At 40.5% G+C, this 25,187-nt stretch overlaps 1 protein-coding gene across 5 annotated transcripts in view; it reads right to left on the bottom strand.

Moving 5' to 3' along the window:
• Positions 1-25,187, bottom strand: part of LOC128691092 (putative neural-cadherin 2) — an 816,602-nt gene that overhangs the window by 215,620 nt on the left and 575,795 nt on the right. The window contains exon 2 of one of the 5 annotated variants that reach the window (XM_070089107.1): positions 7,731-8,450. The exons of the other annotated variants lie outside the window; for them this stretch is intronic. Within the exon in view, the coding sequence (XP_069945208.1) occupies positions 7,731-7,779 (49 nt within the window). The 5' untranslated portion in view covers positions 7,780-8,450. The remainder of the gene's footprint in view (positions 1-7,730; positions 8,451-25,187) is intronic. 5 annotated transcript variants of the gene reach the window in all.

Here is a 25,187-nt window from a genome sequence, read left to right as displayed (position 1 = left end):
CACGGTGAGGCAGTGTCGTGGGTCATCATGCACTCCACCACCACCACCACTGAGGCAGTGTCGTGGGTCATCATGCACTCCACCACCACCACTGAGGCAGTGTCGTGGGTCATCATGGACTCCACTACCACCACGGTGAGGCAGTGTCGTGGGTCATCATGCACTCCACCACCACCACGGTGAGGCAGTGTCGTGGGTCATCATGCACTCCACCACCACCACCACTGAGGCAGTGTCGTGGGTCATCATGCACTCCACCACCACCACTGAGGCAGTGTCGTGGGTCATCATGGACTCCACTACCACCACGGTGAGGCAGTGTCGTGGGTCATCATGCACTCCACCACCACCACGGTGAGGCAGTGTCGTGGGTCATCATGCACTCCACCACCACCACCACTGAGGCAGTGTCGTGGGTCATCATGGACTCCACTACCACCACGGTGAGGCAGTGTCGTGGGTCATCATGAACACCACCACCACGGTGAGGCAGTGTCGTGGGTCATTATGCACTCCACCACCACCACAGTGTGGTGAACCAGCGCCGCGGAACGTTCAACAGTGGGGCTTCGAGTTCCTGTTACGTAGAAATAGCCAAGCTCAAGATTGCTAGTTTTACACACACACACACACACACACACACACACACACACACACACACACACACACACACACACACACACACACACACACACACACGCGCGCGCGCGCGCGGAAAAAATTAGGAGGACATTGTCATCGCTAGGTGGAAATGGATATACATCTTTATACAAAAATACTTTATACAAAGAACATATTTTGATTTTGGAAATAAAATCAAAACACTTCTTATCGATATTTTTTTTTATTCTCCATCAACTCTCTTCAGCACTCAACTCTCCAACACTAACTTCATCCATCCTCAACACTGAAGTTTCCTTCCCAGTACACTTCTCTGACGCTCAGCTTGACTCTCCAGCACTCCAATACTCAACACACACACCAACATTCCCTGGATACTTACACTGTGCGCCTCGCTACTGACGCTACAAACCAACACTTTCCTGATGCAACTAATGCCACATCAAAGTAGCTTTACCATCGACACAGCGTGTTTGTTTCATTCTGTATTCGCACAGTACCGACAACAAAAGGTAAGGTAAATGGGTAGGGAGTTCGTCTGCCTTGCTATTAGCGAAACTGAGGACCGAGGCTTCTTCAGACAACTAGCTGGATAACCTAGACTTTTAAGTGATTCAGACAAAATCAATAAAATACCCAAGAAAGAATCATTACATACAGCCCCCTCCCCCCGTCTCCTCGTTGCCCACAACTACTCACTACCAAAATCTTCACCAGGAATTCGCCCGTCCTGGAACATCAAGACCTGGAGGCAATCCTCTTTGCTTCCCATTATGAAACTAATACTGGAGAGGGGGTTTTGAACCTCCCTTTCCTCTCAAACTCATCATCGCTTCCCTGTCATCATCTCAGTCCTTCCCTTCCCAAGTCCTTATCTTCATCTGCTAATTATATTATTATTACTGATATTATTACTATATTATTAAAACTAGCAGTTTTAATTATGCACTGCTTGCAATGCAATGATGAATGTAATGTTGCAATACTGTTAGCCAGGGTGTTAAGTTCCCTGTTGTACTAACAGGAGATCCCGTTGTATTGTCTGTTAGCCAAGGGGAGTCTATTCACAGTGGTATTAACAAAATAGTCTATTTTGTTAAGGATAGTTCCCTAACCGGATTTCTCTGAAGTAAATATTGACCAGAAAGTCAGTTTAGTGTTGCACTAACAGTGCAATGTTAGTTCATTAATATAGCACAGTGCAACATCAATAATGCATATTGAAACATGAGTATGCCACCGTGCAACACTATCATTATCATCATTATGATTATCCCTGTCATCACCATCCTCATTACTGCCACTGTCACCGCCACTGTCATCACATTAGCTATGAATACCAATCACCATCATCACCTTTAATATCATTGTTACCCATTACTTTCACCTTCACTTTCGCCATCACTATCATCACTTTCATCATCCCTCTCATCATTATCATCAGCTTGCAAAAATGATTATAATAATTAGTTTTCACTGAAGAATCAGTAAGAAATTGACGAGACTTTAGTCAGAGTTGAGAAACTTGGTAGACCGAAACTTGGCATGGTGAAACGTAGCGGCTTGAAGCTTAGTTCCAAACGTATTTAAATGAAATATAACTCGAAAACTCAGCACATCGACACACAGCAGCTTGAAACGTAGCTGCTTGAAACGTAGCACGTAACGTAGCAGCTCAAAACGTAACAGCTCGAAGCGTAGCAGGTCGAAACCTAGCAGCTCGTACGACATTTTCTGGAAGAAGAAATTGAGTGAGAAAGTAAGAAGATATAGGGAGGAGAGGTAATAGGAAGGAAGAGGTGGAAGAAGGGAGGGAAGAGGATGATGAAGAGATGGATAAAGAGGAATGGGAGAAGGGACGGATTGTTGGAGAGGAGTGGGCGGAAAAAGGAAGGGAGAGGGGAATGGAGGAGAGAGGTAAATGAAGCGAAGGGAAACAAGTGAGTGAGAGGGATGAAAAGATGGCAGAGACAGGGAATACAAAAGAGGGGGAAGCAAAGAGGAAGGGAGAGGGAGGGGAAATGTAACAGGACTTTGTTTCGCAATTGCAAATTTGTTTCGCTCTTCATTTCTGCTAGGTTTCGCCGAATACTAACAGCTTCGATGACCAAAAGCAGCTCAGAAGACGGAGGATCGAGCCTTCAGCTCACCCTGCCTCTACCGAATAATCCTCATGGAGAGTAACAGTAAGGACATTAGCAACAGCAGGAATTGCATTAAAGGTAGCAGCCGCAGCAGTAAAAACAGCAGAAATGACAGGAGCCGAAGCACAATCAGCAGCAATTACAGTGAAAACAGCAGGATTATCAGCAGGAACAGCAACCACACAATCAGCAGTAATAATAGTAGAAGCAGCAAGAAAAGCAGGAGCAGCAGCAGCAATAGCAACAGCAATAGCAGCAGCAGCAGTAGTAGTAGAAACAACAACAGTAACGGCAGGAACAACAATAGCAGCAGCATCAGAAACAGCAATATCCGCAGCAGCGGTAGCTAACTCTTGAGAGGAAGAGGAAGCGGGTAAGCTGCCAGTCTGTCTCCCTTAGGAGGAGAAGGAAGAAGAAGAGGTGGAAGAATAAGAGGAAGAGGAGGAGGGGTACGAAAGTTGTAGAGAGGCGAAAATGTCCAATATTTAGAGTGACAAGTAATAGCGGGAGTCCTCGCACGAGATGAGCAACTGTTGGCAGGTCAGGATACTTTTACTAGGACAGTCTGAAGGTGCAGGATGGAAGGACTCAGGAGGGTAGTTCTGACTGAAGGATATAGATGGAGGGAGGAGGATGAGGACAAAAGAGGGTGCAGGATGGACGTTCATCTTCATGATTATTATTATTATTATTATTATTATTATTATTATTATTAATTTCTACTTGTCTTCAATTATGAATGCTTTGAACCTTCTATCACATCAATACGTCCTACCTCCTCTCTTCTTCACTTCTCAGGTTATCACAATCCCTCTCTACCTCACTCAAACATGTCTCATTCCACTCTTCTCCTCTTCTTCCTTTTCCCCCTCCTCTTCCCGAGTCTCCAGGACTGGAGTGTTGATGGCATCATTAACCAGACCAGGTTCATCCCCATGGTTAAACCTCTGGGGATGTAGTGGATGGGAAAGTTGGGAGCTGGGGGTAGGTAGATCGGGAGTCGCGGGCACGTAGGTCGGCGGGAGTCGCGGTTATGTAGGTCGGGAGACACAAGTGGGAATTTGGAGAAACTCGCTTTGTTAAAATCCCAAGTCAGGACTCCCTCTGTGCTCTACTTTACAGCCAGGAGTTAGTGCCCCTCTGTGTGTCCTTTGTCAGCTGTCATCCCTCTTAAGGGTACGTATAATTTTTATGTAACCTTCGTGATTCTCCATTATATATATATATATATATATATATATATATATATATATATATATATATATATATATATCCAAAAATATGTCGGGCCGAATATGTAAAACTTGCGATTTTTACTTAAATAGCAACGAAAAAAAATATTTCGTTGTGGTTGTTTATTAAATTATTGTAAACTTATCTAAAATATATTTAGTTGGATTACGCTAAATTAAAATACTCTTGTTATAATAAGGTTAGGTAAGTTTTCTAAGGTTCTTTTGGTATAAAACTATTAATTTTTACATTAACATAAATGAAATAAGAAAGGAATTAATTTTAAATGAGTTCTTGCTAATTGACCAATTTTATCTATTCGGCACGACACACACACACACACACACACATTATATATATATATATATATATATATATATATATATATATATATATATATATATATATATATATATATATATATATATATATATCCTCGGTTACGGAAGTCCAGCTGATAGTGTGCTCTTTGTTTCAAGGAATCCCTCATTAATCAGTATTATTTTCAATGAATCGAGAATCTCTGTTATCCTGTTTAAGGGTAATAGCTTCACGAATCTGACAACAATTACTGAATAATATATTTTTTTTCTGGTATGTCTATCACTAAATCAATCCCACTGTTGAATATATAATCAAATTTTCTTTGTTGGAAGATCTCGAAATCTAGTTTCTTTGAACATTAAAGAGCTCGTTACAATAATACTATAAAATTCTGACAAATAAGAGTAAGATACATGTACTTTGTTCGGGTTTCAATATTATGGAGACGTTTTACTAAACATTGGTTGTATCAGTTCAACACTCTTAACCTGGAGACAGTAGAAATTGAGGTAATCAGTCCCTCAGTCCTTGCACAAGTGTCTCATTCATCTACTTGCAAAGCTACACTTATGGTGCTATAGAAATGATCTCAGGGAAAATTTTATCGAACGAAATTCCGAGCCTCCACTACTTGTACTGAATGGTTCAAACGGGTTTAACGCCTTAAGGAATACAAGCAAAATACCTTCAAAAAGCAGAAGGAAGATTCTTAGAGCCTCTTTGAAAACAAATTTTAGCTCGCAGTTGCCAAATGTTGCCCATTCTGATGTAATTTGCTGAAAGTGTTTTGAAATAAGTATATTCGAAGGCTAGAAACAGCCTCCTGCTGGAGGAACCGTTCATGATCGTCATATCAGGTTCCAGTATTCCAAGTCTTAGGAAAATGAAGGATGATATGGAGATGGAGGCGGAGATGATGAATGAGTTAGAGATGAAAGAAGCTGTAAAAGAATTATAGGAGAACTGAAGGAGATTTTTCTTCAAAACGTGCTGCCAGATTGACACGTAATATAACAGACGAAAAAACGATATAAACTTAAACTGTTTACTTTCACCCACCGGCTCTGAGCCCTTCAATGGGTACATAAAACTTGGTAGTGAATCTGTCTCGCGATTAACGAAGGAGGATCAACCCTCCACTACTCTGTGCACTACATTACCTGCACAGGTTAAGTCAATAAATAAATGTAAATGAATTCCGCTGCAGAGTACCATTATCATCATCATTACAGAGTCTGGTGAATTTCCTCATGCTGGAGGTTCCTGATGAATACTGCATATTGCAAGCAACATGTTGCTAATGACTTAACTCCAATGCAAAAATTATGCACGTGAATTTTGGAGCAGTCATATACCGAGTCAGATAACAGAACAAAAGAGCAGGTAATTAATATGCAAATATTAATATGATTAGTTTCATTGCAAGAAAATATTAGTATAGTTTAATTATCATAACTTAATGAGGTAATTAATTCTATCCGAAATTAAAATGTCTGTCTGTATGTACGTATTTATGCATGTGTGTATAAGATCACAGTAAACATGTAATATCACAATACGCAAAATAACTACAGTGCAAAAAAAATAGTGAATTTCTAAGCGTTGTAGTGATTTTTCTCATTTTCAAGGAAATAATGTGAGAAATCACGAAACTACTTGGAATATCATTATTTTCTCACTCTTATCTTCATGGGGAAATGGAAAAGAATTCTTCCTCCGTAAGCCATGTGTGTCGTAAGAGGCTACTAAAATGTAGGGAGCAAAGGGCTAGTAACCCCTTCTGTATAAATTACTAAATTTAAAAAGAAAAACTTTCGTTTTTTCTTTTAACGTCACCCTGACTTGGTGGGATACGGCCAGTTTGTTTCTTGAATACGTGTCTTGAATATATATATATATATTCAACACGTCGGCCGTCTCCCACCAAGGCAGAGTGACCCAAAAAAGAAACACTTTCACCATCATTCACACATAATCACTGTCTTTGCAGAGGCGCTCAGATATGGCTGATTAGATGTCACTCCAAACATCCAATATCCCAAGCCCCCTCCTTTAAAGTGAGGCATTGTAATTCCCACCTCCAAGAGTTAAGTCCGGCCAACCGGTTTCCTTGAATCCCTTCACAAAATATTACCCTGCTCACACTCCAACAGCTCGTCACGTCATAAAAACCATTCATATCCATTCACTCCTAACACGCTCACACTGCATGTCCAGGACCCTTGCACACAAAACCTCTTTTACCCCTTCCCTTCATCCATTCCTAGGACGACCCCCTACCCTTCCTCCCCTTAACTACAGATTTATACACTCTCCAAGCCATTCTGTTTTGCTCCAACCTCTCTAAATGATCACACCACGTCAATAACCCACACAAACACACGCGCGTACATACACACCCCCACACGGAGCCAGGAGCTGTGACTCGACCCCTCTAACCACAAATGGGCGAGTATACACACACACACACACACACACACACACACACACATGCACACCCACACAACGGTATATATTGGCGTTTTTTCATTCCGGATACACGGCATAGGGCGAATGATACAGAATATTTTTGTCTTTGTTCGGAAATTACCACTTTATATCACTTATCTCAAAGTGATATTACAGGGAAACAAGGAAACAAGACGCGACGATAATCATCAACGATAAACGAAATTTACAAATATTCCAAATTATTTCTCGGTGAAGAAACAACTTTATATGTTACCGACCAGGACCTTCAAATGTATATCGATGCTATTTTCTTGTCACACAGGATAACGGACGATACTGAAAACTACGCTTAAAAAAAAAAAAAAAAAAAAAAGTGGAACTCACTGGAAATTTACACATTTTTGTAGTCTATTTCATCCTCGTTTCATTTTCCTTACCGCAAAATTCTGTGATGTACTAAATGGACCACGGAAAAATAAAGAATGATATATCATATGAATATATTTTAATGTAGACTAAATGAAGCAATACATGTTATTTTGTGATAATATTCTCTATAATATGACATAATAATAAAAACAAAACATGGTACATTATATTACGTCTTTATTCTTACGTGACTTCTTTATCAGTCTTGTGTGACTCACCTTTTCTTCCTTCATTCTCTCTTTATTATGTTTTCTTTCATAACGCTTTCACACACACACACACACACACACACACACACACACACGTTTAGGAGTTTAGGAGCCAGAAAAGTATAAGAAAATACAAGAAAAAAGCGTTTAAATTCGAGGAAATTAATAAGAAAGGGATGATAAAGAAATGCGAACACATTGTGAAACACAGGAAAATTTAAGAGAATATTCCAGGTCAAAAATCAACAAGGAAACTGTGGATAATACGTGACCAAAGAAAAGGTAAAATAATAGAAAAGTATATAGGAAATGTGCTTACCCATCCAGGTGCTATTAGTGATAATTTGAAGGATCTTGGCTGGATCCATGGTGAAGGCTGCTGCTATTTTGACGCGCTGGTTCTTACAGGTAAGTCTCACAGGCAGTACCCGCAGGTGCTACCCACAGGAAATACCCACAGGCACTGCCCACAGGCACTATGAACCGACACTATCCACAAGTACTATCCAGTATCACTTTCTAGGATCAGTAACACCAGTGCTTCTGCTCACAAGATCTTTTCCGACGTCAGTGTACAAAATCATTTCTTCTCGTTATCTTATTTATAGTTTTCAGTCACAGTTATCTTCAATGTCAATGCAAAAGTTTTAAATTTTTACCTCTCGATGAGTTTTACATTTGAGAATTATAAATATTTCAATTCTTTGATTCCCATTTTCAGTCAGTCACTACGCGTTGAATTCCGAATTTGCTACAGTGTATTTTCCAGATGCACTATTGTTCTAAGATTATTTTATTTCTCTCTTTCTTCGTGGATTGTTAAATTTAATGACACTTGGTTTTTGTTTATTTTCCAAAAGCACTGAAATATAGACTTATAATCTATTCAATACTCACAAGTATGATAGTGTCCATGGGCTCTACGTTATCTAAATATTTATATTATGGAAATTTGATTGATTTTTATTGGAAAAAAAAATATTTTCTAGTAATGAAATACATTAGTCCTGATCGTCAACGAAGAGGGCTTTATTTTTTTCTGAAAACAAGTATTTCACGATTAATATGCGGCAACAGTGAAGTAAGAAATGTAAAGTAACAGTCAAGAAAAAACAGATACGAACAATACATATGTTTGCCTTGGTTACTAAAAAAGGCGTTTATAAACTAATTGCTTTTAATGGGCTAGGGCTTCCCAGGAGACAAATGTTCTCACTTGCAGTGATGTGTCAACTAACTCGCGGGACTAGATATTGTATGTTCGTTCACTTGCTTATACCTAATCTGAAATATCGTTTTCTCAGCCAGAATCTAATTAAGGGCTACTGGGTGGCAGCAACAACTGCAAAACTTGAGTATTTTATAACAGTTACGGCATCATTACCAACAAAAGCAGCAGCAGCAACAACACTAGCGGCAGTAGCAGCAACAGCAATAACATAAATAGCAACAACATAATCAGTAACACCAGCAACATCCTAAGTATCAACTGCAGCCTAAACAGCAGCAACAGCAGCAATAACAACAGCATTAGTTGTTACATCAGCAAAGTAAACAGCATTTCAGGCAGGAACAATTAACCCTGTAGTTACAACCAAAGTATGGGAGACACTACCATTGTCTTACCTGTTACCATTGATCTTCTGCCCCTGAAGGGGTCGTCTCCGTTATTTTCTACAAAAAAAAAATAGTTGATGTTATTTCACTTGTTTCTAGCATCTTTGGTATAATGAATGCTAAGCATTGTCTTTGTGATCATTGTATCTAGAAGCACCTTTAACGTCACCCAGAAATATCTAAAATGCTTTCCAGCATCAATCCGAGATAACATCAACGTCAACTTGTGAAATCAACGTCATCAGCAAGCAAGAACTTCAACTACAACCTCAACATTAATAACTTGCAACAAGGTGGCGACAAGAAAATCTTGTGAATGATTATCCTCACTGAGTATTTAAAATTCATTGTAAAAAAAAAAGGAGTGAAAACTTTCATTACTATGGTTTACGATCTCCCTCTTAACACAGACAAATGCGAGTATGTCCGCACATACGCGTGCAGGCACGCAGGCACCACACACGCGCGCGCGCACACACACACACACACACACACACACACACACACACACACACACACACACACACACACACACACACACACACACACACACACACACACACGAGATTCAAAAAAATGTTCACAGAGACAGAAGGGACTCCAGAAAGAAGACACAATATATACAACCGAAGAAGTGAAGAGGCTGCTATGCGAACTAGATACCTCAAAGGCGATGAGGCCGGGTAGCCTCTCTCCATGGGTCCTGAGAGACATCTATTGAAACAGGGCGACTACCTGAGATATGAAAGACAGGAAATGTAGTCCCAGTTTTTAAATAAGGAGACAGACACGAAGCATGAATAGTATGCAAAGTCATGGAGAAGAGTGGTGGAGCACCTAGAAAGGAATGAGCTTATCAACAACAGCCAGCACGGTTTCAGGGACTGGAAATCTTGTGTCACAAACCTACTGGAGTTCTATGACAGGGTGACAGCAGTAAGACAAGAGTAAGAGGGGTGGGTAGACTGCGTTTTCTTGCACTGCAATGGACCAGGGAATACCTGTCAGGAAGACAACGAGTCATGGTATGTAGCGAGGTGTCAGAGTGGGCGCCTGTGACGAGCGGGTTTCCACAGGGGTCAGTCCTAGTACCGGTGCTGTTTCTAGTATTTGTGAACGACATGACGGAAGGAATAGACTCAGAAGTGTCCCTGTTTGCAGATGATGTGAAGTTGATGAGAAGAATTCAATCGGACGAGGACCAGGCAGTACTACCAAGGCATTCGGACAGGCTGCAGGCCTGGTTCAGCAACTGGCTCCTGGAGTTCAACCCCACCAAGAAGATCGCAGACGGAGTACAGTCTAGGGGGACAGAGACTACAAACCTCACTCAAGGAAAAGGATCTTGGGATGAATATAACACCAGGCACATCTCCGGAGGCGCACATCAGCCAAATAACTGCTGCAGCATATGGGCGCCTAGCAAACCTCAGAAAGACATTCCGACATACCAATAAGGAATGGTTCAGGACCCTGTACAGTGTACGTTAGGCCTGTATTGGAGTATGCAGTACCAGTTTGAAATCCACACCTAGCCAAACACTTAAGGAAGCTAGAGAAAGTGGAAAGGTTTGCAACAAGATTAGTCACGGAGCTAAGGGGCATATCCTACGAGGAGAGGTTAAAGGAAATCGACCTGACGACACTGGAGGACAGGGGAGATGAGAGAGATATGATAACGATATATAAAATACTGAGAGGAATCGACAAGGTGGACAGAGACAGGATGTTCCAGAGATGGGACACAGCAACAAGGGGTCACAGTTGGAAGTTGAATACTCAAATAAATCACAGGGATTTTAGGAAGTATTTCTTCAGTCACAGAGTTGTCAGGAAGTGGAATAGTCTGGGAAGTGATGTAATGGAGGCAGAATCAATTCATAGCTTTAAGAAGAGGTATGACAAAGCTCATGAAGCAGGAAGAGTGACCTAGTAGCGGCCAGTGAAGAGGCGGGGCCAGGAGCTGCGAACTGAGCCCTGCAACCACAACTAGGTGAGCACAACTAGGTGAGTACACACATCCCTCGGCTCCTATAACTACAAACGGGTAATCGCAAAGTAGATCTCGGAAGCGCGCACGCAAACCGCCAATTCATGAATGACATCGCCGAAGGTCAAATCAGTACGTAAACACGCTCATAAGGAAGAAGAAAACCGTGAGTAATGAGGCTGAAGAAGGATTTAGTATCCCTCACAGACGACGACAAAGGAATGAGGATAAACTGAATAGAAGATTTATGAGATTATTCATTGAGGAGCATAGTCTATGAGCCAGATAGGTGAGCTGGTGCCAGCTGGGGTGACGAATGCTCATACTGAATTTGTATTAGCCCTATGTCTGTAGTTTCAGAAAAATGTATGACAACATTGTGGAGGTCTTTGCCTTCTACAGTGAGTGTTGCTTTTTTCCTACGTATTCCTCCTTTTTATTATTATGTTGAATCCTGGGATGTCTCGTTTATATATATATATATATATATATATATATATATATATATATATATATATATATATATATATATATATATATATATATATATATTTCATTTTTTACGAGTTTGCCTCATTTCTGGAATTCTTTTTTTTCACGGTTTCAACATACTATTAGAAGGCATGATACAATTTTTATGTATCATTTTACTGTATATGCTATATACAGTATATAATTTATATATGCTATTTATTTATTACTCTGTAGTAAAAAAATATCTGAAAATGAATGCAATATCCTTTATAATAATCCTGCATTAATGAATGGGCTGCTAATATGCTAAAATTATTACTTGAACAGTTTAAAGACAAAGATATCGCTTGTACTAATTCTAATGCTCGTATAAATTCCTAGGTATAACGTATTCTGCAGCTGTGTGTGACGGTGATGATACTTGTATGTGACAAGATTTACATGGGTGGAAAAACAAGTACCGAGAAATTAAAGCGATTATTTTTTTTATTTTACAAGCAGTGCTAGGAAGCTGTGTCAAAAAAAAATAAAATGGAAAAATGAGGCAGACTTGTTTTTGTTTTTGTAGCGATTCCTGCGAGAGGTGAACGCAATTAGGCCTTTTAAAAAAAAAAAAAAAAGTTTTTATTTCTTCTACTTTATTGTTCAAACATTCGCTCGCTCACTCATAACTCATTTTTACACTAACTTTTATATTTTAAGCGGAGATGATGATTCTCTTTTTCTAAGTGTAATGTCACTTCTGAACGATCGTCAAGGGAAATAAGCATTCTGGCTGCTTGTTAAATAGTCTCTCCAGTAAAATTGCTAGAGTATATTTTTCTAGTCTTGAGAGAAAGAGAAATTGCTAGAGTATATTATTCTCGTCTTGAGAGAAAGGGAAATAAGCCATTAAGGTAAATGTTGTGTGACACGAGAGGTGGAGATAATACTACATTAGATAAGAATATGCTCATCCACGCTATGTAGCTTTTAAAAGAATGGAAGTCGTTATGCAGTCTTCAGTTCTCAGTCTGGGAGAAGGAAAAAGACACTTTCAATTAATTTATTGACGTCCTCCATATCTATTTTTAACGTAGAAAAATTTGGGTTCTTGGATGAGGTTAGAAGAAGGGAGTAAACCATTGATTCCTGGACCTTTATTTAACGGATTTCGGGTATATGTAACAAAATTCGAGGGTCAGTTGATTATGAATCAAGTGACAAACTCTGTTGGTCACAAAAAATTTTCATTTTTGTTACGATTGTGGCAAAATTGTCTTTTTTATCCACTACGATCGCTTTCTCCGGACACTTGGTCTCCCCCTTATCAAACCGATGAGTCGATGGTCTACCTCTTCACGTGAATCCCAAAGTTTTCGATCACTGAGCAAATTGGGAGTTTATGACTATGCCATAATTATAAGATGTGATTTAAGCCTTAGAACATGTTATTTAAACCGCTTTTGTCTGACGTTATGGCAGACAAAGCGTCTTAAATCACATCACCATCACAGTAAAATGACTTCTCACAGTATAACATGAGGACTACGTCAACTCCTAGAACAATGAATGGTAAACATTGCCTGTGTTGTAACCATTGTCTTTATAAGCACCTTTAACGTCGCCCAGCAATATCCAAAATGGTTTTCAGCATCAGTCCGAGACATCAACGTCAGCCTCTACCATCAATGTCAGCCATCAAAGCTTTCCTTAAACACAGAGACGACGTTCTGTTAAATAAGATGGCAATAATCCCTTTTCAAAATCTACAAAAACCACTCATACAGAAACTTATTAAATATCTCCGAAGTGAGACCCTTGATTGCCTGGAGAATGTTTCTTCCTATCGGCTTCAAACATTATTGATAATGTATTCTATAAGAAGAACGTTTCTCCCTATGTTTAGTCTTAGTAGGCACAAATTTGAAATTTTACTAAAATTTAAAAAAAATGAAATCGACTGTATTATATCAATTACTGGAATTTTGAAATTTGAATTTGGGCTGTATAAATACCAATTTATCAGTTTTGTTAAACAATTTTGCCAAATTAGGTTTTCTTTAAAAAAATGAAATATTTTTTCTATTGAATTGTAGAGAATTATAAATATAATATGAATGAGAAAAGGGAACTGAAAAATATGCATTTTTAGGGTATTTCTAAATTTATTGAGGACAGATTTTTTTTTTTATTTTGGTCTCTTCTCAAAGCTGGTGTTTCTTAATTGTAGGTTTGACTTGCGTTTAGGTTTTGTGTATCCTACTTTTCCATTTTTATTAACATAAATGGGATATTAGGCTCAATGTGATATCTTGTGATTCGCTTCAGATTTTCACTGCTGATATTTAACTACATTGCAAAGTTATGCCGCACTCTGCACTACTCCAGTCGCGTGAATTGAGCTACAAAGTACTGGTGTTATGCAATAAGTAGATATCGTTCCCGGATCGTGCATCGACCGAAATACATCTGGTTTCATATCGACTTTTTTGCTGTATAGGTGCCAATTTACCAATTTTATACCAAAAATATATATCAAATTGGACTTCCTTAAAAAAAAAAATTAAGATTACAGAGAATTTTTATATAGGATATAGGTACAGAATATAGTTAGAAAAATGAGGAATATATAAAGCTCGCATTTTTAAACCATTCATGAGATCACTTTATGCCAGAGTCGACACATTATTATGTAATGTTCTTCTCTTCCACTAACTTCCTCCAAAGACGCGACTAACTTGAAATTTTCACCCCTGGTAAAATATTACTGTGATATTAAAATTTGGATACTTAGGTATCAAGTTTTGATACTATCAAAGTTTGATACCCAGGTACCCAAATTTAAATATTTTGATATAAAATATTGATACCTGGGTGTTTAATTTTTTTTTAATTCATGGATATTGCGGGGAGAGTGTTGAATAGGAAATGGGGGATAGGAACGTGTAGATTTACTGCCCAATTAATCACCAAATTGTTAGGAATGCGTGAGCAGTAAATGTCAGTTGCATTAATAATCTAATAATAAAATAATAACAAAGTTATTAATAATTATTAATAATCCTGCCATCAACAGGCTGAATGCCTGACCACCATAAGATCCACATAATAACGATGCTATCCATAAGTAATCCCACATTAATAAATACTATACAATGCCAATAATGATCGTATATAATACTGCCTCCACTATTCAATATTAATATAATTAATTATGTTGGGGGAAATGAATTACCAAGTGTACACTTCCCACAAATAATTATAATAACCACTAGAGGGAAAATCCACACCAACAGCTATTCAGTTATAAGCCCAGAAAAAAATTATATTTTGGAATAGTTATATATACACATATGCAAAACAACCACTGTGAAAGAATAGTGAAATTCCAAGCGCTTTCGTGACTTCTCACATTATCAAGGAACTATAAAAGCATTACATCAAAGGAAGGCATATAAAGAGTCGAGACCACACCTCACCATCACATCCCATAACAAAGCAACACCTGACGTCAGGTCAGGTGTTCCATTAGAATTTTAAGACAACTCTGCATTATTTCTTTTGCGTGCATTGAGATAGAGGCGGCTAGGCTTAAGAGATACGGGGATGCCTTTCCCGAAATTCATTTAGTTTTTCATTTCTCTCTCTCCTTGATACTGTGAGGAAACATGTGGTTTAGGATTTACCAATAGTAGAAGTTTTACTTCAATCAACACTCGTTAAAAAATATGTAATTTTCCCAACACATTTTATTAAGAAATGTTGAAGGGCTATGAGTTTCATTCATATTAACATTAAAACAATAAATAAACGCGGTAACATAGCTCATTCGAAATATAATTTGTTCAAAATATCTTTGTTCAAAACATGTATAGTATCCTACAGTCGCATCAGAAAGCAGTGCTAGAAACAAAATCACAGCTGCTGAAACGTACTACAGTATACACAGTAAAGTATATATAGGAGAAATACTCTTGGACGAAACGTTTATTCAGAGACCGGGAACAGACTAGAGAACGCAGACTTCAGACACAGAGACCACAAACAGAGAGAACCCTCAAAAACAGCGATCACAAAGCACTCATTGTGAACTCAGGCATCGAAAACAGAAACCTCAGATAAGTTTCGCTAAGCTTGAAGGAATCTTTACTTAGAGTACCAGCCAAGAAGAAGACAACATTTGCAGGTGCTGTGTTGATGCTGCACCTATTAACACGCAAAAGAAACTCTGAACAGAATCAATTAAGCTTAAAAAATTACATCGCCAAATATTAAACTAGTGAATGTGCTTATAGTTCGTGAAATATATAAGACGCTTGTTATTCCATCGTATCTTCCTGTTCGCTCATGGCCTGACCTTACCTGACCTTCCACTTTGTAAACAGCTAGCCTTGCGCAGCTGTTTGATCATATATAGCTTTATTCAGGGGCGCTCTTCACTACCTAAATCAAATGAAAGTGAATATGAGTGTGTTGTAGTTGGGAGGTCGAGAGACGTACCCTATGTGTTGCCTTCTTTTCCAGTACACCTCAATGCACTTAAGTGATGAAATCTTAAAATAAAATATCAGATGTCTCCCTCCTCCCCTAGCTCTCTCGTCTCTTTCTCTCTCTCTCTCTCTCTCTCTCTCTCTCTCTCTCTCTCTCTCTCTCTCCTGTGTTTCAGTACAACCTAACTTGATAAAGATCTTAACGGATCGAAACGAAGGCCAATAAAAGCCTGTTCTGAAAAGTGTGTGTTTTCTTCACAGCAAAATCCTCTTACATCTGCCATCTACAGAACAGAAAAAGTCTTTTCAAGCAAAGTTTTATCTCAAATAGAATTTACTCCTACTTTTATTTCCGCAGCCACATCAGATCTCAGTACCTTGTGTTCTATTCTACCAGATCCAGCCTTGTCACAATACAGGGACCCACTTTACCATTCATAAAAGAAAATGAAAAATGAAATCACAGTACCGTGGGTGATAAGATAAGATTTCGTTCGGATTTTTAACCCCGGAGGGTTAGCCACCCAGGATAACCCAAGAAAGTCAGTGCGTCATCGAGGACTGTAACTTATTTCCATTGGGGTCCTTAATCTTGTCCCCCAGGATGCGACCCACACCAGTCGACTAACACCCAGGTACCTATTTGCTGCTAGGTGAACAGGACAATAGGTGTAAGGAAACGTGTCGGAATTTCCACCCGCCGGGAATCGAACCCGGGCCCTCCGTGTGTGAAGCGGGAGTTTTAGCCACCAGACCACCGGGCACAGACCGATATTAATCCATAGTGTAGAGGGAGAAATAAAGAATAAAAAGTCAGACTATCGTGGTTGGAACAATATACAACTTACAATTAGAAGAGGGAAATTTATGACGACGTTTCGGTCAGACTTGAACTATAGGCCATTGTCTTGCTTATGGGCCAAGTCGCACCGAAACATCACAAGTTTTCCTTTCCTAAGGGCGTTTTGTGTAGAAAGGAAACATTTCGGTTTTTGACGGGCCGTAACGGCTTCTAAAATTTCCTCTCCAAATTGAACATGAGAAAAGCGAATCTGCTATTCCTATCCCTGTATTCTTCCCATTCAAAGTTCAAATGTAAATATTCTGAAAATAATGATGGAGTGTTGAGATGGAAGAGAACTCGATACGTTGTAACCAGAAACACAAATGACATGCCACTTGTAACCTGCTGTAATGAAATTACAGTCTAAGTCGAAAAACACTCTTTACAGCGATATTGTGCCTTCGATGAAGACGTATTGTCATTGTGGTGGTCTGGTGGCTAAAGCTCCCGCTTCACACACGGAGGGCCCGGGTTCGATTCCCGGCCGGTGGAAACATTTCGACACGATTCCTTACACCTGTCCTGTTCACCTAGCAGCAAATAGGTACCTGGGTGTTAGTCGACTGGTGTGGGTCGCATCCTGGGGGACAAGATTGAGGACCCCAATGGAAATAAGTTAGACAGTCCTAGATGACGCACTGACTTTCTTGGGTTATCCTGGGTGGCTAACCCTCCGGGGTTAAAAATCCGAACGAAATCTTATCTTATTATTAACACTCCATCCGTTTAGATCCCCAGCCATTTATCGACCTCTTCAACAGTCCCATCGACCTTAGGGGGTTGATACTGACCTCTTTGAGGAACCGTGGTACGCTGACCCAACAAAGTCTTTCACTGTTTCTCATTCAATTACAGACTTGTCAGAAGGGTGCCGACACCACAGTTAAGATGACCCTCCAAACCGCAACATTCCCAATCCTCCTTCAGAGAGCAGGCAGTGTGTGTACTTCCTACCTCCAGGATTCAAGGCTGGTTACCCGGTCTCCCAAAATCCCTTCATAAATGTTACCTTACTCACAATCCAATAGCAGGTTACCTGGAGGTTATTCCGGGGATCAACGCCCCCGCGGCCCTGTCCATGACCAGGCCTTCCGATGGATCAGGGCCTGATCAACCAGGCTGTTACTGCTGGCCGCACGCAGTCCAACGTACGAGCCACAGCCCGGCTGATCCGGCACTGACTTTAGGTATCTGTCCAGCTCTCTCTTGAAGGCAGCCAGGGGTTTATTGGCAATTCCCCATAATGCTTGATGGGAGGCTGTTAAACAGTTTTGGGCCCCGGACACTTATGGTGTTTTCCCTTAGTGCACCAATGGCGCCCCTACTTTTTATTGGGGGCATTTTGCATCGCCTGCCCAGTCTTTTACTTTCGTAGGGAGTGATTTCTGTGTGAAGATTTGGGACCATTCCTTCCAAGATTTTCCAAGTGTAGATTATGATATATCTCTCCCTCCTGCGTTCCAACGAGTACAAGTCAAGTGCTTCCAAGCGTTCCCAGTAGTTAAGGTGCTTGACAGAACTTATACGTGCAGTAAAGGATCTCTGCACACTCTCTAGATCTGCGATTTCACCTGCTTTGAATGGAGATGTTAATGTACAGCAGTATTCCAGCCTAGAGAGAACAGGTGATTTGAAAAGGATCATCATGGGCTTGGCATCTCTCGTTTTGAAAGTTCTCATTATCCATCCTATCATTTTCTTTGCACGTGCGATCGTGGCACTGTTGTGATCCTTGAAAGTGAGATCCTTAGACATTACTACTCCCAGGTCCCTTACATTAGTTTTTCGCTCTATTGTATGGCCGGAGTCAGTAGTATACTCTGTTCTAGTTATTATCTCCTCCAGTTTTCCATAACGGAGTAGTTGGAATTTGTCCTCATTGAACATCATATTGTTTACCGTTGCCCATTGGAAAACTTTGTTTATATCTTCTTGGAGATTAACCGCGTCCTCAGCAGATGACAGCCTCATGCAGATCCTAGTATCATCCGCAAAGGATGATACGGTGCTGTGGTGTATATCTCTGTTTATGTCTGATATGAGGATAAGGAATAAGATGGGGGCGAGTACTGTGCCTTGTGGAACAGAGCTCTTCACTATGGCAGTCTCCGATTTAACTCTGTTGACCACTACTCTTTGTGTTCGATTTGTTAGGAAGTTGAAGATCCATCTCCCCACTTTCCCAGTTATTCCTTTAGCACGTATTTTATGGGCTATTACGCCATGATCGCATTTGTCAAATGCTTTTGCAAAGTCAGTGTATATTACATCTGCATTCTGATTTTCTTCCAGTGCATCCAAGGCCATGTCATAGTGATCCAGTAGTTGTGAGAGGCAGGAGCGACCTGCCCTGAACCCATGTTGCCCTGGATTGTGCAGATTTTGGGAATCCAGGTGATTTGCAATCCTGCTTCTTAGCACTCTTTCAAAGATTTTTATGATGTGGGACGTCAGAGCTATTGGTCTATAGTTCTTAGCTAATGCTTTGCTGCTACCTTTATGGAGTGGGGCTATATCCGTTGTTTTAAGTTAAATCACAAAAACCCCTTCCCTCCCCTCAATCCTAACACACTCACACAAGCCTGTTGGACGTCCAAACCCCTAACACTCAAAACCTCCTTTGCCCTAGCCTTCCAACCTTTCCCATGATGGCTCCTCTCCCTCCTTCCTACCTAAGATTTATTCTCCCTCCTAGTCATTCTACTTTCACACTACACTTTGCCCTCAAACACGACATCTCTACCGCCTCCATCTTTCTCCCCGCTACAACGTTCAAAACCAATGCTTCACACCCATGCAACAATGTTGATACCACTATTTTCTGCTACAATGATTATTGTAGTTTTTGTATTATATTATTATTATTATTATTATTATTATTATTTTATATTAACAAATCGGCCGTTTCCCACCAAGTCAGGGTGGCCCCAAGTCAGGGTGAGTATTATTATAGATTTTTTCTATTATTATAGTGGGGAGATGGATCTTCAACTTCTTAACCAATCGAACACCAAGAGTAGTGGTCAATAGAGTTAAATCGGAGGCTGCCATAGTGACGAGCTCTGTTCCACAAGGCACAGTACTTGCCCCCATCCTGTTCCTCATTCTGATATCAGACATAGACAGAGATGTAACCCACAGCACCGTATCCTTTGCAGATGATACTAGGATCTGCATGAGGCTGTCATCTGCTGAGGACGCGGTTAACCTCCAAGAAGATATAAACAAAGTTTTCCAGTGGGCAACGCAAAACAATATGATGTTCAATGAGGACAAATTCCAACTACTCCGTTATGGAAAACTGGAGGAGATAATAACTAGAAAAGAGTATACTACAAACTCTGGCCATACTATAGAGTGTAAAAATAAAGTAAGGGACCTGGGAGTAGTAATGTCTGAGGATCTCACTTTCAAGGATCACAACAGTGCCACGATAACAAGTGCAAAGAAAATGATAGGATGGATAATGAGAACGTTCAAAACGAGGGATGCCAAGCCAATTATGATCCTTTTCAAATCACTTGTTCTCTCTAGGCTGGAATACTGCTGTACATTAACATCTCCGTTCAAAGCAGGTGAAACTGCAGATCTAGAGAGTGTACAGAGAACCTTTACTGCACGTATAAGTTCTATCAAGCACCTTAACTACTGGGAACGCTTGGAAGCACTTGACTTGTACTCGTTGGAACGCAGGAGAGAGAGATATATTATAATCTATACTTGGAAAATCCTGGAAGGAATTGTCCCGAATCTGCGCACACAAATCACTCCCTACGAAAGTAAAAGACTGGGCAGGCGATGCAAAATGCCCCCAATTAAAAGTAGGGGCGCCATTGGTGCACTAAGAGAAAACACCAGAAGTATCCGGGGCCCAAGACTGTTTAACAGCTTCCCACCAAGCATAAGGAGAATTGTAGATGAATGGTTCACAGAACCGACACGTTGATAAATTAGACATGTGCAACTCTTGGGTATCTTTATTGAGGAAATGTTTCGCCACACAGTGGCTTCATTATTGAGAAAACGTTTCGCCACACAGTGGCTTCATCAGTCCATACAAAAAAGAAACTTGAAGAACAGGAGGAGAATGAGGAAATCAGTCCCTCAGCCTTGAGTCGATGTGGTCAGTCCATCAATCTTAAATGAAATACGGCATATGAGAGGAGAACCATTGGTTCTGTGAAACATTCATCTACAATCCTGTCAGACATTGCAACTTCTTGGGATCTTAATACCTGAGAATTCTTCACTTGCCTAACCCTTGGGCACGACCTACTTCCACATTGGACAAATGTGACACCACCTATGACTGCTGCACCTCTCCTGTCTACGGTTTATAAGCTGCTTCTCCGCTCATATGCCGTATTCTATTCAAGATTGATGGACTGACCACATCGACTCAAGGCTGAGGGACTGATTACCTCATTCTCCTCCTGTTCTTCAAGTTTCTCCTTTGTATGGACTGATGAAGTCACTGTGTGGCGAAACGTTTCCTCAATAAAGATACCCAAGAGTTGCACCTGTGTCTAATTTATCATAAGGGGAATTACCAATAAACCCCTGGCTGCCTTCAGGAGAGCTGCACAGATAGCTAAAGTCAGTGATGGATCAGCCAGGCTGTGGTTCGTACTTTGGACTGCGTGCGGCCAGCAGTAACAGCCTGGTTGATCAGGCCCTGATCCACCGGGAGGCCTGGTCGTGGAACGGGCCGTGGGGGCGTTGATCCCCGGAATAACCTCCGGGTAGGCTCCAGGTAGGTATATTTTATATTACATATATTCAACATTATTATTATTATTATTATTATTATTATAGATGTATATTAGTATTATTGTTATTATTACAAAGCAGTTAGAAAACGGGTATTGGAATACACATAATTGCCTTGTCAACGTAGGGTAATATCCTTATCTCTGCAGCATGCACGTCTCATGGACGAGGTCAGGTTGATGTGTTTTTTCATTATATTGCCTCTGAGATGTTTGCTCTCCTTGTACCTCTCCCGTTCTGAGTCCCATCACGTGTCGAGAGTCGTCAAAAAATCCACTGAGAGAAAGGGAATATGACTGACAAGAGAGAGAATGAGAAAAGGAGAGATGATTGCTTACGAAGGAACAGCGTAGGCAATGATAGATAACCAATAGCAAGAAAATGATAACCCCAAAAAAGTGAACCTGAAGTCAAAATGTAGGAGGAGGTGAGAGGGGAAGATACTAGTACGAGGATGAATAAGGAAGAACAAGATGGAAGAGAATGATGAAAACGATGCAAAAGGAAAGCAAGACGGAAAATATCCCGTAACAGAAAATAAGATGAGACAGAAGTAAGAGCATGATGCAAGAGGAGCCGTCTTGTGAGAAGACAACCAGATGAAATATCTTGAGTGGTGATGGAAGTGAGGAAGAGAAGACAAAGGGGCAGGGACAGAGAGAGAAGAGGAAGAGACGGGTAGAGACGAGGAGGAAAAGGCAGGGACGGGGAGAGAGAGCGGGATAGAGAGCGAGAGAGAGAGAGGAAGAGGCAGAGACGGGGAGAGAAAAGGAGGAAGAGGAAGGGACGGGCAGAGAAAAAGAGGAAAAGGCAGGGACGGCGAGAAAAGAGAACGAGGCGGGGATAGGGAGAGAGGGAGAGTCGAAGGAGCAGGTATGAAGAAGGAGAGTATAGGGAGGAAGGATGGAAGTGAGAGAGAAATAGTAAGAACAAAGTAAAAAATAGTAGAAAGGGAAGAAGTTAAGAAAAAGAAGCAAAATGTGGGATATAATATGAGGAAAAGAGGAAAAAGGAGAAATAATAAGGTCGAGGAAGAAGGAAAGAAGTTATGAGGGTAATATAGAAGTGGAGAGGAGAGAAAAAGGGAAAGTTAGAGAGATGGAGGGGAGGTATAAGAGAATTTAGGGTAATAGTAAGAAGAAAAAGGTAAAAAGGAGGTGAGACAGAGAAAGAAATATTAAAATGATGTGGTGAAGACAAAGATAAAGTTGGGAGGCAGAGAATAATAATGAGGATGGCTCAGCAGGAAAGCATAACGAAGAAGGGAAAGACAAAGAAGGTGGGATTTAGAAAAGGACAAAAGTGAAAGGGAGTGAAAGATCACTATTTAAGATTCGCCTTGAAGCCATGAATGATCTTTAAGGTTGTGTGGAGAGCTTACCTACAGATCCTACCATCTCTCCCAGGTACTCTCTCTCTCTCTTTCTCTTTCTCTCTCTGTCGAATACAGCGAGACATTACCTAAAAATCTGTGACAGCAAAAATAATCGGGCATTCCACACACCAAGCTGAATTATTTGTTGCATGTCTTACACTCGAACATGTGAAGCATACCTGTCATTTCTAGATACTGTCAACTCTGTGAGGAACTGCATTAATAAATTTGTATCCCAAGCCAAGCGCAGATATGGCAAAATTATAAAACATAAAATCCACCTGCAGATTATTATGGGCATATCTGTGTGTCTGGGTCGATTCATAGCTCTTGGCCCCGCCTCTTCACTGATCACTACTGGGTCCTCTCTCTCCCTGCTCCAAGAGCTTTATCATACCTCGTCTTGAAAGTATGTATAGTTCCTACCTCCACTAAGCCACTTGCTAGACTATACCACTTCCTGACAACTCTATGACTAAAGAAATGCTTCCTAACATCTCTGACTCATTTGAACCCTCAACATCCAATTGTGACCCCTTGTTTCTGTGTCCCATTTCTGGAACATCCTGTCTGTCCACCTTCTCAATTCCTCGCAGTATGTCGTTATCATGTCTCCCCTAACCCTCCTGTCCTCCAGCGTCGTCAGGCCGATTTCCCTGAACCTTTCTTGGTAGGGCCTTCCCCTTAACTCTGGAACTAATTTCTTGACATGCTTGACAAGGTGTGGGTTCCAAAGTGATGCTGCATACTTCTGTATGGACCTGACGTACATGGTGTACAGAGTCTTGAACAATTCCTAACTGAGGTATGGGAACGCGCTGTTCTTAGATTTGCCAGGCGCCCATATGCTGCAGCAGTTATCTGGTTGATATGCGCCTCAGGAGATGTGCTCGGTATTATACTCACCCCAAGACCCTATTCCTTGAGTGAAGTTTGTAGTCTTTGGCCCCCTAGCCTGTACTGTTTGCTGTCTTCTTTGCTCTTCCCCGATTTTTATGACTTTGCATTTGGCGGGGTTAAATTCAAGGAGGCAGCTGCTGAACCAGGCTTGCAGCCTGTCCGGGTCTCTTTGTAATCCTGCCTGATCCTCATCCGATTTAATTCTCCTCATTAACTTCACATCATCTGCAAACAGGGACACTTCTGATTTTATCCCTTCCGTCATGTGTGTGTGCGTGTGCGTGTGTGTGTGTGTGTGTGTGTGTGTGTGTGTGTGTGTGTGTGTGTGTGTGTGTGTGTGTGTGTGTGTGTGTGCGCACGCCCGCGTTTTATATAGATCAACACAAATTTTGATATTAATGACTTTAACTCATCTGAGTTCGTAATATTTACCTCATAATTAAGAATGTCTGTGCTTGAAAGGGTGTCTGATCTCAGTCATTCGCTATGTCAACCCACATTCCCTAATAACTGGGTATCACCGATTCGTCAGACTGATGTAATTTTCACTTATGCGCCCAACGACTGACTTTAATTACATTTCTGATAATTAGACTGCGCGTAATTTTTGTCTCTGATGTACTTCGTCGCCTGCATCATTATCAAGCTATAATAACTTGTTTAATTAAAACAATTACCCAAATTTCTGATATACAAATAGTAATATTCTGAAGGATCAACTGTGTTATAATTTTGCATTAATTAATACAGAAATATAAATTGATTAACTCACTAGTTTATATTTCATTTTTAGTTACCTATTTTTCTATGGAGTAGTTTAATATTTGTAATCAGTTTTATAACTGAACTTTCGTCTTTAAAAATGAAAACAGCAACGCATTTCAACTTCTTTACCAGAAAATGGAAGGATAACCATTTTTTTTTTGTCCAAACTAAACACAATCTAAATAATTATTAAAGAATGAGAGATGTAAGAGCAATGCGCAGAAATTGAGGAAAATTGAGGAATGTGACTGAGGGAAAAGGGTGGAAGAGAAAAAAATGTTGATTGTTTTTATTACTATCGTGAGGGAAGCATTGAACCCTTAGGAGTCATATAGCATACGTGGAATAGAACGCGATCAGATATAATCCAAAGGGAAGGATAGTCCTACTTTAGTAGATAAAGAGCACCTCACTGACGTCATGGTACCTTCCTTGAAGAGTAGATTTAGTGGAGGAGGGAGTAGAGGAGTACAAGTGGTACAAGCAGCAGCAGCAATACTGAAAGCACCAACACCAGCAGCAATGCCAGCAGCAGTAGTAGCAACAACAGCAGCAGCACTAAAAGCACC

Source organism: Cherax quadricarinatus, chromosome 27 (assembly GCF_038502225.1).
Source record: "Cherax quadricarinatus isolate ZL_2023a chromosome 27, ASM3850222v1, whole genome shotgun sequence".
In the NCBI taxonomy this organism is placed as follows: Eukaryota; Metazoa; Arthropoda; class Malacostraca; order Decapoda; family Parastacidae; genus Cherax; species Cherax quadricarinatus.
The sequence above is the reverse complement of the archived record's forward strand: the minus strand, read 5'-3'. Positions and strand labels throughout refer to the sequence as shown.